General features: G+C 36.1%; 1 protein-coding gene across 3 annotated transcripts in view; it reads left to right on the top strand.

The window, feature by feature from the left end:
- Positions 1–4,702: 4,702 nt before the first annotated feature.
- RECA1 (recA DNA recombination family protein) overlaps positions 4,703–20,112 on the top strand; it is a 62,140-nt gene continuing 46,730 nt past the window's right edge. Inside the window, exons 1-5 of one of the 3 annotated variants that reach the window (XR_015171328.1) lie at positions 4,703–5,081; positions 10,027–10,118; positions 10,619–10,694; positions 13,429–13,491; positions 13,739–13,868. Coding sequence is in view for 2 of the 3 variants with exons in the window: in XM_086421074.1 (XP_086277200.1) it covers positions 4,872–5,081; positions 10,027–10,118; positions 10,619–10,694; positions 13,429–13,491; positions 13,739–13,868 (571 nt within the window). In the remaining variant the exon portion in view is untranslated. The remainder of the gene's footprint in view (positions 5,082–10,026; positions 10,119–10,618; positions 10,695–13,428; positions 13,492–13,738; positions 13,869–20,112) is intronic. The other 2 variants (XM_086421074.1, XM_086421075.1) reach the window with 2 other exon arrangements.

Genomic DNA, 20,112 nt, shown 5'->3' with positions numbered 1-20,112 from the left:
TCATCCTCACAAAAAATCAGCCTATTCCAAATATTTTTACCCGTATAAGACAAAACACGTTGTAGCTTTATGTGTATACGGATCCTAAACCATATATATATATGTCGGGTTCCATAGACGCATAAAGCTACTCATAAAGCTACAATGTTTTTGTCTTATATGGTTAAAAATGTTCATAATGGGATGATTTTTTGTGAGAATGATCTCTGTGGTGAGGGGATCATCCTTGCAAAAAATCATTACATTCCAAAACTTCTAACCCCATCAAAAGTGATTAACAAAATTGGACGGTCTAAAATTTTTCAACTTGTAAACATGGGGCTAAAGTTTCATAATGGGCTGATTTTTGGCAAGGATGATCTCCTCGCCATAGAGATCATCCTAAAAAAAAATCAGCTCATTCCAAATATTTTTGCCCATATAAGACAAAACACGTTGTAGCTTTATGAGTAGCCCCATATTTACAAGTTGAAAAATTGTGGACCGTCCATTTTTTGTAAACCATTTTTGATGGGGTTAGAAGTTTTGGAATGCGCTAATTTTTTGTGATGATGATCTCCTCACTGTAGAGATCATCCTCACAAAAAATCAGCCCATTCCAAAACTTCTAACCCATGTTTTGAAAAATGTTTTGCCATATATTTGGCAAAACATTTATCAAAACATGGGTTAGAAGTTTTGGAATGGGTTGATTTTTGGTGAGGATGATTTCCTGTATATACATATATGGGAAATGTTCGACAACAAACATTGTGGCAAACATTTTGGCAAAACATGGGTTAGAAGTTTTGGAATTGGCTAATTTTTGGTGAGGATGATCTCTATGGTAAGGATATCATCATCACCAAAAATCAACCCATTCCAAAACTTCTAACCCCATAAAAAATGGTTTACAAAAAATGGACGGTCCACGATTTTTCAACTTGTAAACATGGGGCTAGAAGTTTTGGAATGGGCTGATTTTTGGTGAGGATGATCTCCTCACCGTAGAGATCATCCTCACTAAAAATCAGCCCATTCCAAAACTTTTAACCCATGTAGGACAAAAATGGTTGGCTAAAATGTTGGCTGATTTTTGGTGAGGATGATCTCCTCACGGTAGAGATCATCCTCACCAAAAATCAGCCCATTCCAAAACTTCTAACCCATGTAGGACAAAAATGGTTGGCTAAAATGTTGGCCAAAATGTTTGGTTCTGAACGGGACCCTATATACCAACTGTCACGGCTGTATTTCTTTCGAAGCGAGGTCATGCGGTGCAAGGGGGTCAAATCTACTTGCAAGCCTGTAAATAAGATCGTACACACCAAACATAGCTAGCAAACAAGTAAACGAGACAAAGCTCGGAAGCAACTTTGTTGATATAATATTGAATTACATGGGGTAACGCGTTACAAAAGCAATATGGTGCATTACAAGCAATAGATGATCCTATGACACGCGGGACTTCCACGGAACTGGGCTTGAGGGCTTCAACAACGTGGGTGTAAGTTGGGAATTGTATAGGGTCCCGTTCAGCACCAAACATTTTTGCCAACATTTTAGCCAACCATTTTTGTCCTACATGGGTTAAAAGTTTTGGAATGGGCTGATTTTTAGTGAGGATGATCTCTACGGTGAGGAGATTATCCTCACCAAAAATCAACCCATTCCAAAACTTCTAGCCTCATGTTTACAAGTTGAAAAATCGTGGACCGTCCATTTTTTGTAAACCATTTTTGATGGGGTTAGAAGTTTTGGAATGGGCTGATTTTTGTGATGATGATCTCCTCACCGTAAAGATCATCCTCACCAAAAATCAGCCCATATATATAGGGTCCCGTTCAGCAACAAACATTTTGACAAACATTTTGGCAAAACATTTTTCAAAACATGGGTTAGAGGTTTTGGAATTAGCTGATTTTTGGTGAGGATGATCTCTACGGTGAGGAGATCATCCTCACCAAAAATCAGCCCATTCCAAAACTTCTAGCCCCAATTTACAAGTTGAAAAATCGTGGACCGTCCATTTTTTGTAAACCATTTTTTATGGGGTTAGAAATTTTGGAATGGGCTGATTTTTGGTGATGATGATCTCCTCACCGTAGAGATCATCCTCACCAAAAATCAGCCCATTACAAAACCTCTAACCCATGTTTTTGAAAAATATTTTGCCAAATTGTTTGTTGCTGAAACATTTCCCTATATATATTATATATATATAGGGTCCCGTTCGGCACCCTTAGTTTTACCACACACTTTAACAAACGCGTTTTGTCTTACATGGGTTAGAAGTTTCGGAATGAGCTGATTTTTGGTGAGGATGATCTCTATGGTGAGGAGATCATCCTCACCAAAAATCAGCTCATTCCAAAACTTCTAACCCCATCAAAATTGATTTACAAAAAATGGACGGTCCACGATTTTTCAACGTGTAAACATGGGGCTAAACATTTCGGAATGGGCTGATTTTTGGGGAGGATGATCTTCTAATCATAGAGATCATCCTCACCAAAAATCAGCCCATTCCAAAACTTCTAACCCATGTAAGACAAAACGCGTTTGTTAAAGTGTGTGGTAAAGCTTAGGGTGTTGAACGGGACCCTATATATATATATATGGGTCAGGTTCAAAGGACAACCATTCTACTACACACATATAGACAACGTGTTTTGTCTTATATGGGCCAAAAATGTTTGGAATGGACTGATTTTTTGTGAGGATGATCTCTGTGATGAGGGGATCATCCTGGCAAAAAATCATCCCATTCCAAAACTTGTAACCCCATCAAAATTGATTTACAAAAATTGGACGGTCTATAATTTTTTCAACAAAAATTGGACGGTCTAGAAGTTTCATAATGAGCTGATTTTTGGCAAGGATGATCTCCTCATCACAGAGATCATCCTCACAAAAAATCAGTCCATTCCAAACAATTTTACCCATATAAGACAAAACACGTTGTCTATATGTGTGTAGAAATGGTTGTCCTTTGAACGTGACCCTATATATATATATATATATATATATGGGGGGCGTTCGCTGGCTAACGATTTGGCAAACGGATTGGCAAACTTTTTTCAATCGTTGGATATAGGATAATCGGACGGACCAGATTCAAAATAACAGCTGATCGGTTAAGTTATAAAACTATAACTTATTTACCGCGCCATCCCTCTCTTTCATAATAATTAGTGTTTCCTCCCTCCTCTTTTAAAACCCGATCGAACATAACAGGGAGTTCTCTCTCTCTCCATCGTCAAGAACTCTCTCTCCATCGTCTCTCTTCGAACTTAATTGCAGCCGAAACCCTAGAGAAGAGTTTTGCAGCGAAATGAGATCGTGCGAGGGTGAGGTAGTTGCAGCGTTCGTGTTCATGTGAGAGAGAGGGTTTCAACGTTCATGTTTCGTCGATGGAGTTGCAACGAGGTCAGCCGTTCATGTGTTCGTCGATGGAGTTGCAGCAAGGTCAGCCATTCATGTTTCGTCAATGGGTTTCAGTGCGAGGGTTTTCATCAGCATGAGTAAGTGAGAGAGAGATAGAGAGAAAGAGAGAGGCAGCGAGAGAGAGAGAGAGAGAGAGAGAGAGAGAGAGAGAGAGAGAGAGAGGCAGCGAGAGTGAGAGAGAGGGTGAGAGCGAGTGAGAAGAGAGAACCAGAGAGTTCTCTTCGAAGAGAAACAGAACTTTGTTCTGTTCTCTCGGTTTTAAAGAGGAGAGGGAGGTCGCACGAAATATAGTAAAAGTGTAGGGACGGCGCTGTAAAATTGTAAATTTTATAACGTTAGTGTGATATTCGATCTTGTCCGTCAGATTACGTTTTATCTAATGGTTAACAAATGTTTGCCAAACCGTTTGCCAAAAAGTTAGCCCGCGAACGCCACCCTATATATATATATATATAGGGTCCCGTTCAGCACCCTAAGCTTTACCACACATTTTAACAAACGTGTTTTGTCTTACATGGGTTAGAAGTTTTGGAATGGGCTGATTTTTGGTGAGGATGATCTCTATGGTGAGGAGATCATCCTCACCAAAAATCAGCTCATTCCAAAACTTCTAACCCCATCAAAAATGGTTACAAAAAAAATGGACGGTCCACGATTTTTCAACGTGTAACATGGGGCTAAACATTTCAGAATGGGCTGATTTTTGGGGAGGATGATTTCTAATCATAGAGATCATCCTCACCAAAAATCAGCCCATTCCAAAACTTCTAACCCATGTAGGACAAAAAACGTTTGTTAAAGTGTGTGGTAAAACTTAAGGGTGCTGAACATTTCCCATATATATATGGGTCCCGTTCGGCACCCTTAGTTTTACCACACACTTTAACAAACGCGTTTTGTCTTACATGGGTTAGAAGTTTCGAATGAGCTGATTTTTGGTGAGGATGATCTCTATGGTGAGGAGATCATCCTCACCAAAAATCAGCTCATTCCAAAACTTCTAACCCCATCAAAATTGATTTACAAAAAATGGACGGTCCACGATTTTTCAACGTGTAAACATGGGGCTAAACATTTCGGAATGGGCTGGCTGATTTTTAGGGAGGATGATCTTCTAATCATAGAGATCATCCTCACCAAAAATCAGCTCATTCCAAAACTTCTAACCCATGTAGGACAAAAAACGTTTGTTAAAGTGTGTGGTAAAACTTAGGGTGCTGAACATTTCCCTATATATATTATATATATAGATGGATAGACCGTCTCGATCAAAAACCATGTTCGAAAACCGATTCAGGTCACCGTGGTCTCTCAATTTTTGTAAAATGACTAAATTGCCCTTCATCCTGCTTAGAATAGGAATTCCTCACCAGGGGTGCTTAAGCATCATTTGATTTGTGCAGGAAACTCGAGAGCTTCCCCCCTACTCTTCCTTTCTCTCAAAGATGGAGGCGTTCTTCCCTCTGAAAACCCATCATTGTTTTCACTTTCAAACTCACCCAACTCTCCATTTCCCGCCTCTTCGGTTCCCTATCTCTCGCCTCCGCTCATGGCCAGTGTTCAATGGAGGAAAGCAAGCGAGGGTCCTCTGCGAGTTCGAAGCGAAGGGCAATGGAGCTCTTTCTGGAGAGACCGATCCACGTTTCATCGACCGAGTAATTATCTCAACTTCTAAATTTTCCTTTTATAAATTCCTTCTCAGACTCTGAAATTTCAAATTTACAACAATCCATCTCGGGTTTTTAATGTTTCTATTAGAGAAACTGGGTCTCAAGCCCATTGTTGAGTTGGTTGACATGTCAAATGAACGTTTAAATGTCATTTAAAAGTGAGTAAATACATCTGAAATGTGTAAAATGCAGTTAATCCTAGTGTGAAACAAGCTTTTGTTACAAAAACAGATGATTTTTTTTATAAGTATAGATTTATTTCAGAAAAAAAATTATAGAAGAATGTACTTCAGGCAGCAGTCTAGAGGACAAATGTAAAAGCAAAGGAAGTAAAGAAAAAAAGCTAGGTCGGGCACATAGACTCCCACCTAAATACAAACTCTTCAAAGAGAAGACCTCTGAAGTCAAAAAAGAGTTTACAAAAAAATAAATAAATAACAACCCTAGGTTATTTAATATGATCTCCCACGTTGAGGATTCCACCCCTTAGAAAACTCTTCTGTTCCTCTCCTACCAGATCCCCAAACACATTGCAAATGGTACAATACTCCACAAAATTTTCTTCCTCCCAGAGAACAAGGATTGATTCCAACTTTGGAATAGACAAAACCGAGTTTGGGACCACCCAAATGAAGTCAAAGAGTTCTAAGATAGGTAAATTGAACCGACTAGCACTAAGAATTTTGTTTCTAGAAGAAAAGGATGCAAGAGGTGGGTTCAATGTGACTATGACAAGCTCTATTTCACTTACCTACCCAAAGAAGGAATGAGTTGGTAAAATCCATGTTTAATAATCTTTGTAACTTGATTATTTATGGGTCAACATTAAAAACCAAACTTGGGTTTTGAATGAGTTACAATGGGTAATCTAATGACGTAACATACTCAATTGGGCTTTGCTTGGACGAATTGGGTTTCAGTATGCAAAATGTAAGTCTCTTTTCAGGCAAATGTTGTAAAGAGTGCGAGGCTAATAGCAGGCCTCTATGAGTTGGTGCAAGTGATCAGCCTTGAATTAAAAAAATCTATAAATTGATATCAAAATAAAAAACGAGTCAACCAAACAACAAAAAATAAATAAGAAAAGAATTTAGGAGCTCTTCTTTTAGATGTTTGACCATAATGTCACATACATTGAGTTAGAGTCCTAGTGTGGGGAAAAACATCATTCAACATCTTGACTTGTGGAACAATCAACAAGGGTCTTCCGGTCACCTTCTTCAATCACTCATTCACTTTGGCAGGGTGCCTACAATTCTACTGTGATGCCTAAGTTAGTATGTATGTTAACATAGTAAGGTTGGTGATAGATAATATTGCATCTTGTTACCTCCCCCCATCCCTTTTACATTAGGATGGGGGTTGCCTTGTTTAGTGTCCACTTTGAGTTTTGCTCTTTTTGACGGAGGTTAGGGGTTGTGATCCTTGTTAGCAATCTCTTTTTTAATTCACAAATTTTTTTTTCAAGGAAAGTATTATTTGTCTAAATTATTGAATTATTCAGAATAATTCGTGCATTTTAAGTAAAAAAGAGAACAATACGCATTTTTATGAATTTTTATAAAATTCTATATAAAAAAACAACACTATTGTAGTGTGTTGTATGTTGTAAACTGTAAACTCGCTAGTTATAATGTGCAACACAAGTCTGGGTTTGATGCGGTTATGCTTCAAAATGTTGGAGGAAACCACCTTTTTAGGTGACAAATGTGTCTTTCATCTTTAAAAAAATAATTTTTTGCCCCTTTACATTTATTTGAGATACCACCTTAATCTTCCAAACTGATGATTGGCCCTTTGACTTTAGTCTACTTTTATAAACCAATGAAAAATAATCTCAATGCTCTCATTATCATTGCCATCATTATCTTTGTCAGCAATTCGGAGTACGACAAAAAATTTAATATGTGAAAACTCGAGTTCTATTCGATTTTAGGTTGAAAAAATTCGGTCTAAAGTTCTTTAAACAGAAAATGTTATATTATATACCCATTTCAAAAATTCAAAGACCAACAATTCGGTAATATGATGGTGATGTTAATGGCAATGGTGATGGTGAAGGTGATGATATAGTGGTGATAATAGAAGAATTGTAAAAAGAGAATTGTCAAGTCTCATAATGAGAGTTTGACAAATATTTATATTAATTAATGTGTGAATGGACATAAATACCCTTACATAGAAATAAATAGAAAACTAATAATAAACTACATTATTCCAATACTTCCCCTTAAGCTGGGGCAAATATATCAACCAAACTCAGCTTGACAAGGTGTGAGTTAATGATAGATGGACCAACAGACTTCGTGAGCATGTCGGCAAGTTGATCTGAAGTAAACACAAATACTATTGAAAGAACACTAGATCGGACTTTCTCCTTGAGAAAGTGGACATCAACCTCTTTTGTTATCGAACAATCATCTTTATTGCATCATGCGATCAAGGTATCTCAAACCAAAAAGAAAAAAAAGAACCCCCAAAGGGGAGATTCTCTAACGAAGCTATTATTAGTTTAATTTGATCTCAAGGTTTAAAAGATAGATGGGATGAGAAAAGAGAGGAAAGGAGATGAAACTTCAAGATTCCAAAACCAAAGTGGAAGAACCTAAGGAGGAGTCGATGGGTTCTCTAAGGTTCTGGTACCATGAAGAATTGTAAAAAGAGAATTATCAAGTCTCATAATGAGAGCTGGTAGATATTTATATGAATTAATTTGTGAATGGACATAAATGCCCTTACATAAAAATAAATAGAAAATTGATAATAAACTATATTATTCCAATAATAATGAGGGCATCAAAGTTATTTTTCATTAGTTTATAAAAAAAATATCAAACTCAAAGGGGCAAATCATAAGTTTGAAAGATTAAGGTGGTGTCTCAAATAAATGTAGAGGGGTAGGTTATTGTTCTTGAAAAGATGAAAACCTAAAAGGATGGGTTCCTCAAAATTTTTGAAGCGTGGTTGCTTCAAAGTTGGACTTGTGTTACATGCTACAACTTACAGTTTATAACATACAACACGTTACAATAATATTTTTTTTTATTGAATTTACAAAAATTCGTAAAACGTGCATTATTCTTTTTTTACTTAGAATAAACGAATTATTCTGAATAGCTTAATAATTTGGACAAATAATACTTTCTTTGGTTTCTTTTTTTTTTGCTTATTAAATGGTAGATTGCTAACATGGATCATTATCACCATCACCATCATATTAACATCACTGTTTTTATTGTATTGAGAACTGTAGAGCTTAAATCTAGAAAAATTATTCCAAGATTTCTTATGTCATGATAGCGCAAAATGAAGTTTCACCTAGTTTGCTAGAAGCACATTTGCTTGTCAAGAAGGCAAGGGGATTTAGGAATTAGGAAATTGAGGATCATGAATTTGATGCTCTTGGGAAAATGGCTATGGAGATTCTGTGTTGATCATAATAGCTTGTAGAGGAATGTCATTTTCGACAAGTTTTGGGAGAAGGAGTTTGGGTGGGATAGTTTAATCCTCCTATGGCTATTTTCTTTGGAAAGGTACCATTAAGGTCCTTCCAAACTTTCATAAGAAAATCATCTTTAAAGTTGGGGGGGGGGGGAAATGTCTCTCAAGGTGCAGTTTTCATCTTTGTTTGCTTTATCAGATAAAAAATCATTGAAAATAACTAATTTTAGATTGGATTAGGTCAAGAATGGCATGTGAGTTTGGTTTTAGAGGAAAAGTAAATGACTGGGAAGTTGATCTTATATCAAGACGCATATCGTGTACCTTTCTCATTTTGATTAATCCAGAAGAGGAGAATTGTTGGAAATGGGACGACAACTGTGATGGTGTTTTCTTGGTTTGCTCTTTCTATCACTTCCTTGCCAATCATTCCTCTTTGCTATTCCTAATACATATATATATATATATATATATATATATAGCGTTCTTTTGACAAAATCCTAGCCAACATTCTAGACCAAGTTTTGTCTTATATGGCTAAAAAGTTTCTGAATGGAATGATTTTTTGTGAGGATGATCTCTATCGTCAGTAGATCATTCTCACAAAAAATCAGCCAATTCTGAAACTTCTAACCCCATGAAAAGTGGTTACAAACTAACGGTAAAAATTGATGGTTCACGATTCTTCATCTTATAAACTAGGGTCAGAAATTTCAGAATTTGCTGATTTTTTGTGAGGATGATTTTCTCATCATAGAGATCATCCTCACAAAAATTCAGCCCATTCTGAAATTTTTAGCCCATATAAGACAAAATGCTTTGTCTAGAATGTTGTCTAGGATTTTGTCAAAAGAATGCCACCCTATATATAATATATATATATATATATATATATATGATTTAGGTTATTTTGAGCCCTACTTGTTTTAGAAGTTTATTATTAGGGATTTAAGGTTACTAGAAGAGTTATTTTCGAATTAGAAATTTTATTATTTTAAGATTAAGATTGGTTGTTTCTGCTTGAGATATGAAGTGAACTTGGATTTCATCCAGTAAATTAAATCTTGATTCCTAACTTGAGTTTTAGTAGAAAAATATGAGGTCAAACTAGTTTAATGCAATAGATGTATTTTGTAGCTTAGTTTTGCTTTTAAGATGTTATACAAACTTATATTTCACTTGAAAGATGTAAATCTTGATTTGGGGTTTTCTTGGAAGATGTCAATCCCAACCTGGGTTTTCAAGAAAGTTCTATGATTCTGATGTGGATCATTATGAAGTACCAGCTCTTATCAACTAGTGGGTAGTAGCTTTACGAGCCATAACTTAATTTCAGTACTCAGTTTGCCAAAGTAAAGCAGAGTTGTCTCTGCACCTTTCCACAAGCTTATTTGATGTGAAACTACTCTTCAAAATAAACATGGTTCACGTTATGTGCTTATTAATTATCTCATTTACCACCTCAGATCTTGTCTTTGACTTGTTTCAGCAAAAAGCACTGGAAGCAGCAATGAATGACATAAACAACTCATTTGGAAAAGGAAGTGTAACTAGATTAGGCAGTGCTGGCGGAGCTCTGGTGTATGTGTTTGTCCTCAATTTCATTCTTTTTAATGTGCACGTTATTTAGAGCCTGTTGGGATTCAAAGTAGAAATTATCTTGGAAGAAAGTAGCTTTATGAGAAAGTAGCTTTTTGAAAGGAGAAAGTAGTTTCCTTTTACTTTTTAAAAGTTAAGGTTTTTTTACTTTTTAGAAGTAGTTATGTAAAATGAATCCAAATAAACTTTTTTTACTTTTCAACTTTCAAAAGTAAAAAAGTTAATTTTTCATGTGTATCCAAATGGGCTCTTAACCTTTTCATCCTTGTATCATGGGTGGGTGTTCTGCGCAACAGACAGACCCACATCATGCAAAAGCAAGAACAGACTCAGGTTTTGGTGCTCCTTTCCGCTTGTTTGCGCACCATCCAACTTCCATGACTTTTGTTTTGCACCATGATGAGGTGTTGCATTATATCACATCTCATGCATAATTTGGCCAGAAGGAAGAATCAAATTCATAAATCATATCGATATTGCAGTGAAACTTTTCCAAGTGGCTGTTTGACATTAGACTATGCTCTAGGTGGTGGTCTCCCCAAAGGGAGAATTGTAGAGGTACGCTCTTTATGTTTTATACATATTTGTTCATTTAACATACAAACTACAGTGGTTAATTCTTTTTGATGTGTTGCATATTAAACTTGGCATCATCTCGCTTATATGATCTTAGAGAAATTTGATGTGCGAGGAGATTTAATGTATTTTTCAGGTTGGTTGTAATGATAACCTGCCAATGGCATTCCAATACATGTGGTGCGCATGCAAGGGGGTTGGACATATTTGTATACCAAAAATCAATCTAGTTGGATGAACATGACAATCTAATTTAGTGCCTAAAACCAGAAAGCACATACTACCCATTTGTATTCTATTAGGTCTAAGTGTTTCTCGAGTCCTTATCAATGATAGCAATTAGCCTTAAAGGTCATATAACCAAATTTCCAATCGACAGTTTATGCTATAGCATGATATGATGGATAAAAAATTGGCACAGTGGAATCCATATATTATCAATTCACTCCATTTGGTGAAGTGCAAAGCTATTTAGAAGCCCAAAGATCAAGGGGATTGGGTATCTGTAAGTTCAAAGAAGTGAACATGGTGCTGCGAGGAAAATGGTTATGGAGGTTTGGGGTAGAATATCAAAATACGTGGGGAAGAATCATTAAGAGAAAATTTAGGCTTGGGAAGTTTGCGTGGTCTGGAAGGGGCTCTGTAGTATTAACAGAAGTTCAGGAAACGGATATCGTTTAGTGTGTGGGAAGGCAATAAAGTTCGATTCTAGGAGGATAGTTAGTGTAGCATGACACCTTTGTAGGAACAATATCCTTGTTTGTGTACTCTATCGTTTATGGAACAACACCCAATTCATAGGTTCATGATGCATTTGGGGGAGTAGTTCTTTGTGATCTTGCCTTCAGAAACTTCAATGAATATGAAATAATTCAGGTGGTTTGACTCATGAATCAACTGTCCCATTCCTCCATATCCCCACGGGTGGACGGTGTGATAATTTGGGTAAACTCGAGGTATAAGGTTTTTCGGTTGAATCATTTTATAACTCCTTAATTCAAGACCGATCTTATTCAAAATATCCAGTGACTGCCATTTGGAGCCAAAAAATCTCGTCAAAGGTTGCTTTTTTTCACTTGGTCTACAGCTGCAAACAAAATCCTAAGTTTTGACAACCTTATCTGTTGTGGCATACGGCATAATTTTTGTCTACTTTTGCTCCTTTTGCAAATATTCCGGAAAGTAGGTTAATCACATCCTAATCCATTTTGTCACTGCTCATGGGGTGGTCTCATTTTTATGTCATTATTTCATCTTTCTGGATGTTTCCCTTTCTCAGTTCTCTCTCTATTTGAGAATTAGCCAAATCAGGCCTTTCGAGGAATAGAGAGGATCCTATGGTATTTGCTACCTTTTGTAGTTTGCTGGGGGCTATGGAAGGAGAGAAATTCTCGCATGTTTGATGGTATTGAGCAGTCGTTCAAGGAGATTGTAATTAGCATTTTGAGGTTTTTATCTTTTGGGGGCAAGATGTTTTAGAAGTTCAAGGGTGTTTTCTTTGAAGAATTTATTTAGATGGTATTTGTTTGTAATCAGGAGCGGTAACTTCCTGGTTGGGTATATTTGGTCTCCTCGACTATCGCTTTTTAATAAAATTTTCATTACACTTCCAAATATATATAGAAATGCATGGCATTGGAGTTTGGAACAGTGTGGGCTATGGTAACTCAATTTGACTTTGGGAGGATTGTGGATTGGGGAATCTTTGTTGAGGCTTGATTTCCCATCAATGTATTCCTTATCAGATCTAGAGGAACCTTCATATACTAGTGTGGAGATTGGCGACACAAAACATCCATATGACATTGGCATTAGAAGAAATCTTAATGATTAGGAGGTCAATCTACTGATCACCTCTCTTGAGAACATGGATCCCTTGTAGTTTGGATAGGAGAGTGTTAAAACTCTTTATGTGGAAATTGCTCATCCATACTTTGTTCATTTTCAAGCTAAGGTAATTTCGAAGACTCCCAATTCCATCAAAGATAGCTTGTTCTTACTTTTTCTTAATGGACTGCAATTGTATGCAAGATGCTCCCATCGATCATCTTACATGCCGAGTCTTCAATGTCCTCAATATGCATTGTGTAGAAATTCTTTGATTAATGTGTGGACCATATGTTTATAGCCTTATATGTTACAATTTTGCTTGCTCAGTATGCTCAGATTTCTTCTTGAGCTTTACCATGCGATGGATAGTACCATATATGGTGAAGAATCTATTTGGAAGCTGATCTACAAAATCTTTCTCCAAGAAAGGGAGGGTACTTTGGAAGATTCTTCCACTTGGCATGTGCAGACACTAGACAGTTGTTTTATAGACCAGAGCCCTCCTGTAATCTTGGTCCTCAGTATAGAAGGAGTTCAAGGGGTGTTTTTTCTATGAATTTATATTTAGATGGAATCTTCTAGTCTGGTTACTTCAACTTGTTACATGCCAAACGAATAAAAGGAAAAAAAATCTTCAAGTTGTTTAATTTGAGGTTTTTCTAAAGAACTTTAGGTGCTGATATCTGAATATAAATGTACATCTCTTTCTGTTTCTCAAGGTGACCCAAGTTTGTTAATAACTAATTTGAGTATTCGAGTCTTCATGAACTGAATGTATTTTGGTTATGTTATTACATGAACATCCATACCTTTCAGAATATATTATCATATAAAGAGAAATTTTGGCTCCTAATGGTCTATAAAATTTACACTCTTGGCTTTTCAGATCTTTGGTCCAGAGAGTAGTGGAAAGACCACCCTAGCACTTCATGCGATTGCAGAAGTACAGGTATTGTAGTTGTCTGGATTGTCATACGTGCTTTGATTCCAATCTACAAAGAAGCACTTCCTATTATGAGAACTTCTATTAACACGTCAACTTTTAGTTATAGTACACTAATCTATACGTAGACTACCATCTAATTTCAAAAGGATTGATGTGTGGTCAGTAAAAGCTGGTGTGCCAATAGAGTCTCTCTTAATAATGTTAATCTTCCTACAAACTAACCTGCAGTACTTATATGGTGAATATGCAGAAGCTAGGAGGCAATGCCATGCTTGTTGATGCAGAGCATGCTTTTGATCCTGCATACTCTAGGGCTTTGGGAGTGGACATAGAAAATTTAATTGTGTGCCAACCTGATAATGGGGAAATGGCATTAGAAAGTAATTCTTCTTTTCTTATCTAAAAATATATTCTTTTCTCCTGGGGAATGATGTGGTAGTACTTGGGTTGAAATGATAATGTTTTCGATCATGCATGCTTAAAATATTGATGATCACAATGCAGCTTATGATACATGTCCCTATGTATTACAATTTATCATAATGTTTGATAATGTGCCGTGTGATATGTTATGAACCTAACCATGTTTTTCAGCTTATTTTGTTTTAATATTTAGTATTCTTTGCTCTTTACATGTCCAACCTCCCACTCGCCTTTAGTGTCCATTTGAGCTTGAACACTTTGAAAACATATTGACAACATTTCAGTCTTAATGTATCATATGCTTTCCTAACGTGCTGTATGATATGTTCGATAGGTATACAATGTTTCGATACTTATGAACCTAACCTTTGTTTTTCAGTTCATTGTGCTTCAGTTCTTACCATTTTTGGTTCCTTTAGGTGTCTGACCTCTTACCTTCATCCAGTCCATAAAACAAAACTTAGTGTAGAGAATATGGGAGACACCTCTTAAACATTTAGTTAAGAAGGTTAAGATTGGCAATTCTATTCTCCATGAAACTAAAAAAAGGGAGTCAGTTGAGGAGAGGGCACTGAAAGACGTACAACGTTGTAGAAGTTGTGGTGATATGAATTCAAACGTGGTGTAAAAGTCACTAATCTAAGTTTACTCTATATGCCTATTATGCAATAGTAGGGTTAATTCATTCAGTTGGGTGCATATTGGAGTCTGATTCAAATGACAGATGTCTAAGGTCTCATTTTTGGGATGAACTGGATGATATCATGGATCAATGGGATTTGCCTTGGTTTCTGGGTGGTGACTTCAGTGCTACCAATTCTGCTCATGAGGAATGAGTTGGTGGTAGAATAACCCAGGGTTAAGATAGGCGACCCTCATTAGAAATGGTTTAGGGGTTCTAGAGGGTTGAGACAGGGTGACCCTCTTTCTCAGGTTTTATTTGTTTTAGTTAGGGAGGCATTGGGTAGACTTATCAGCTGAGCAGTTCACTTAGGGGTTTTATTGGGATTCAGGGTTAAGGAGGATGCTCCATTATTTTCTCATCTCCAGTTTGTGGACGAGACAATTGTTTTTCTTAAGGATTCTAGAGATCAGATGAGATATTTGGGAGCTGTTTTGTGTTGCTTTGAGGCTATCTTGGGTCTGCATATTAATCTTAAAAAAGTAAGCTGTTGGGGGTTGGGCCAACCATGGATCTACCTAGTTTGGCAGCCATCTTGGGGTGTCGTTCTTAGTCTCTTCCATCCTCTTATTTAGTCCTCCCGCTTGATGTTCCCTACAATAGTGGTAGGATTTGGGATCATGGGTTTAATTGGCTAGAAAAGAGGTTGAGTTCATAGAAAGTAAGGTATCTTTCGAAAGGGGGGAAGTTAACATTAATCAAGAGCAAGGTATTAAATTTATTTATCAAAAAAAAAGAGCAAGGTATTAAATTTCAATTTTGGTGTCTATTTTGGTTTGTCTGGAAATGAAATGTCATGCTCCAAATTAAACTATACGTTGACTTGGCAACATATTTGGGGATACTCGACCCCACCCCAAACCCGAAACTTGAGCATAAACCTCAATACTCTATGAGGGAGAGATCCGCTAACACTTAAGGCTTATTGGTCTAGATACCACGCCCTGGGACTCCTGTGATTCCCAAGGTATGGGTCGAGAGTTGAGGTAACTCAAGGACCTTTCTACCCAAAGAAATTTCAAATTACTTAGCAATAGAAAGAATTAATTATTCTACAAGTTAGTAATTTGTAACACAAGAATTTTATCTAAAGCATAGGTGATACTATCATATATAGATGTTCAGTGACATAGCATATCATAGCGATAACAAAAGAGTAGTATATAGGATATGGTAAAAATAAGAAACTAAGTCCGTCCTGAAGGATAATATACATAAATAAACAAAAAACATCCCAACATCTAACAAAAGACCTATGGTCAGGGAAAGTAGATGGCTCCTTAAGGAACGACCTCTGAATCAGGGTCCGACTTTGGCTCCGGCTCTCAGTACGGCTCCTCAATGTACTCCTCCACCAAGAAGGTGTACTCTATAAGGAAACTAGAAAGGTGGAAAAAAATGGTATGAGCGACAAAGTCGCCCAACACGTACTGACTAACTCTAAGTTAGTCACCCAGAGGTGAGAAAATAATCTAGTTTTTGAGTTTTGTGTCCTTAAAATACGGTGTGTGAAATGAATTTTATTTATGAAAATTATGATGCATAAATCGAGAATTATGTCTAACTATGTTTAAATGCATCTACTATATGTCATCTACTAATAGAAGAAAACAAGTAAATCTCATGATAATCGCATATCTAAAGCGTTGCAATGATTATCAATTAATTTTAGTTCAGTTATAGTTATATAATGACAATAAATATGCATACAACATCACATTAAAATACATGAGGTAAGGGGTATCTCTAGTGGGTCCAATCTTGCGATTGATTTTCCGATCAAAACCAACTTGTTTGTTGTGTAGAGTTCTACTATGTACCGGCGTAGAATGGAACTGGGGTCTTATTAATTTTTTGATGAGGGATCTTAACATCGTTGGCCTTTTAACATGGGTCGGGCGTCTTTACCTGCCCTGGTTTTTTGATCTAGCGTGGTAACTGTTGGGTCATTCGCAATATGCTATCTTTTCCGGCCCAGGTGGTTGTTTGACAATAGGGTCAACGACCCAATTAAACCTAATGACAGTCAACCATTCGACGACTACAGTCTATGATGAATCCATGTGTAAACCAGGTGTAAACCTTGCGTCTAATGCCTATCAGGCATAATTGCATTCTCGAATCCCTCTAGCTACTGACCTCAAACTCTTTACAACCAAAATCAAGGTTTATCGGAAAAGATATAACCAGTACTTCCTAGACTTCGTTGGGAGTGACCATCTCCACAGCGTCCCATACCACCAGGGAGTAAGTCAAATCCATCGACATCTTAGGTAATTCCTCGTTTCCGAAAGAGCCAAGAAATTACCTGCAAGGTAGTTTCACAGTCCTTTTCCGGCTCGCTAATTATACTAAAATAATATAAGTATGTGTTTTATTTGCTAGAAATCCTGTGAGATGTTAAATCAACGATATAATAATTGTTTTAATTTCGGTTTGTTAAAACGAAAATCAAAACACGGAAATAAAACAGTACAACTCGTTCCATGGATACCTAGAAATTGTTCGTCAATTCTAATGTCGTGTTTCATCTTGATGTACTCACTGAATATCCCGTTTATAATCATAAATAATGTATTATCCATATCCAAGATTGCTCGTCCACCATATCACTCCTAAACTACATCACTGGGTATCCATGTGATGAGTACACATCACAACAGTCATCTATCTATACATACTTAGTAAATGCCCATACTTATATCATAGATGACTTTGAAAATAGAAGTGGTTTCTTTGTTTCCAAGACAGTAACATTTGATAAGAAAATGAGATATTCTTACGTTACTAAACATGATATCTCATAGTAAACACAAGAGCTTTTTAAGTTATAAATTATAAATTTCTTATGGTAAATAGGAAACATTACTAAGATTTACAAAATAAAACCTTTCATGGGTGAGATAAGATGGTTCTAGATTATAAATCAATGTCACAAAACAGAGTTTTTTTTATAATAAAAATGAGGTATTTGTATGATGTAAAACAGAAATATTTGAGAGCTTTCTAGGTAATAATATAACATAAGCATTTCATGGTAAAATGATGTATATTTATATAGCAAAACAAAAATATTGAGAACTTTGTGGTTAATAAAACATACACACTTCATATTAACAATTCATGGTAACAAAGATTTACTTCCATATTATAAAACAGAAATATTACATAATAATTATGAGAGGTAGGTTGTAAGATTTCTAGTGATGTTTTCTTCGAATAATTATGTTCCTAGTGTCTAATAAGATGGTGAAAACAGTCCATAATTTAGAAGTATATAAACATTTAAGGATGAAACTTTCTTCTCTAATGATTCATATCAATTAACCAAGTCATGTATAATTAAGCCAAGAAAATCGTTCTACATATGGCAAATGAAATATAAAACACACTATCTTTTTCTCCTATGTCAAGTAAATTGAATGAAGTAGATTTTAAAAACTATTAGTTTTAAAATCAGCAATACAAGTATTTTAGAAACATGCCGGGTGGCCTACCTAGGGTGAGAAGGAAGAACATACCTTCTCAAACCGCAAGCACAACTCGCAAAACCCCCATTCATCGGTCTTGGTTCCGTGCTCTAGCTCTACCACCTTGAGTTCTTTTGGGGCTGAAATACAAAAAGACTTTATTAAGTATGAATGTCTGTAATTCATATTCTAGCTAAAGTTTCCTTTACTAATAGACCTTATTTAAGGTTGTATGTGTTCCTCTTCAAGAATGCTTGAAGGTGGACTCTCTTAGAAGAGTTGATGTTATAGTTTCTAAGTGAAGGGAGAACCTAATAAGCAAGAATGGTGTAGGAATAAGAATTGGCTAAAAGAAAATGAAAAAGATAGAAGAATATGTAGTAGTGGGAAACCACTTACCTTAATAAGTATTAAATGGAGACTTCTTCGTAAATACCCAACTAGGTGACATAAGAAGGTTATTGATTTTTTTCTTCAAGAGTTCTTTAGAACTTCTTAATGGTGTTGAGAGAAGAGTTTTAGAAGAGTCGTATACAATAGACTTCAGTTATGAAGATTTGTGAAGGTAATTAAGGGGGATGAGAGGTCTCTAGAGATGCTTAGGCAATTGAGAATGCATGAAAGAGTAGAGACAGAGATTTACCTAATTTTTATATAAGGGAGAGAACTATGAATTGAGGTGGCAATATTGAGCCAAATGGACTAAGTAGAGGGGGTCAAGTTGAAAAAAGTTCTTGCATAGGATCATATAGATTGGGCTGAGATTTAATCGTGGGTGGAGATAAACTAACTAGGGTCAAGTTAGTTAACTAAGATTAATTATAATTTCACCCTAGTTAAGGGGTGGTTGGGATTGGTTAAAGTTTAAAGCAACCATTGTCAAGTTAAGTTCTTACTAGGGGTAATGCATGGGGGTTAACTAGACACTTGTCTCTTAGCTAAAGACATGGTGTCTTTGAATGGACATTTGATGTGGCAGCTATGGTGAGGTGGATAGAAATGCGAGGGTTCAATTTTTAAGTGACAAGTGTGATTGGATGCATGGTAGGTGGGTTGGACACATGGCAACCAAGTCTTACATGTAAGACCATATGTAATAATTTGCAACAATGATGTTGCTGATGTAAGCCATCAATTTGAGGTGGTAAGGAACATATTTTTTATTGTATATTACATATAGTAACATACAAAGTTACTCTAGATGGATGAGATTTTGGATTGCTCTTCCGGGCTAGTTTTGAGTCCGATTTTGGCAATCCAATAGTCGATTTTCATCTATTCGACATGATCTACACAATGGTGTAGTTCGATCTGATCAATGATGCTCCAATCAAGGATTGTTTTACAAGTATTTATGCAAAACTTGAGACAATGCCTCAAGGTCTGATTTACGCGATCTAATAGTCTCTCTTGCTTGATTTATCTATATCTTTCTATTTGTCACACCCGATCAGATCTGATTTTTTTTGTTGTTGCATGTATCTTGAGGTAATTCCTTGAGATTTGTTTCAACTTCGATCTAGGTGATCTTAAAATCCATCCTAAGTAGTTTTTTTTTTTTCCTTTATTTTTGAGGGGTAATCATTGGTGATGTTTATTCGCTTGGTTAATTTCCTGGTTAACCTTTAATTTATATCTAATCCTCGCACATATCTCGAGGAATTATTGAAAGACATAGTTATGATTGTATAATCATTCCTTTTGAGATTAATAGTTGTATAACCAATCAAGTAACATGAAATAATTAAATTACAAGTTCTTTGTTCGCTTGTTTGCTTGTCTCAATCAACGGGTCTCGCATGTGTTTCAAGAACATTCTTGATAACGAAAATCAAGAATCGGAAAGTGACCCGCCTATCTAGATGAGTGTCATTTGGGGTTATCACATGGAAATATTTTGATGAATGTGGAAATGAATACAAATTTTGGAAATGACAAAAATATTGTTGAAATTTTCATTAACCCTGTAGGAAACGATAAAATAGGCGTTAAAATAAAACCCATGAAGTCATCAAAATATAAACGTACTAATATGCTTAGAATACATTA

The sequence above is a fragment of the Akebia trifoliata genome, chromosome 13 (genome assembly GCF_017979445.1).
Source record: "Akebia trifoliata isolate Shusen 1 chromosome 13, ASM1797944v1, whole genome shotgun sequence".
NCBI lineage: Eukaryota > Viridiplantae > Streptophyta > Magnoliopsida > Ranunculales > Lardizabalaceae > Akebia > Akebia trifoliata.
The sequence above is the reverse complement of the archived record's forward strand: the minus strand, read 5'-3'. Positions and strand labels throughout refer to the sequence as shown.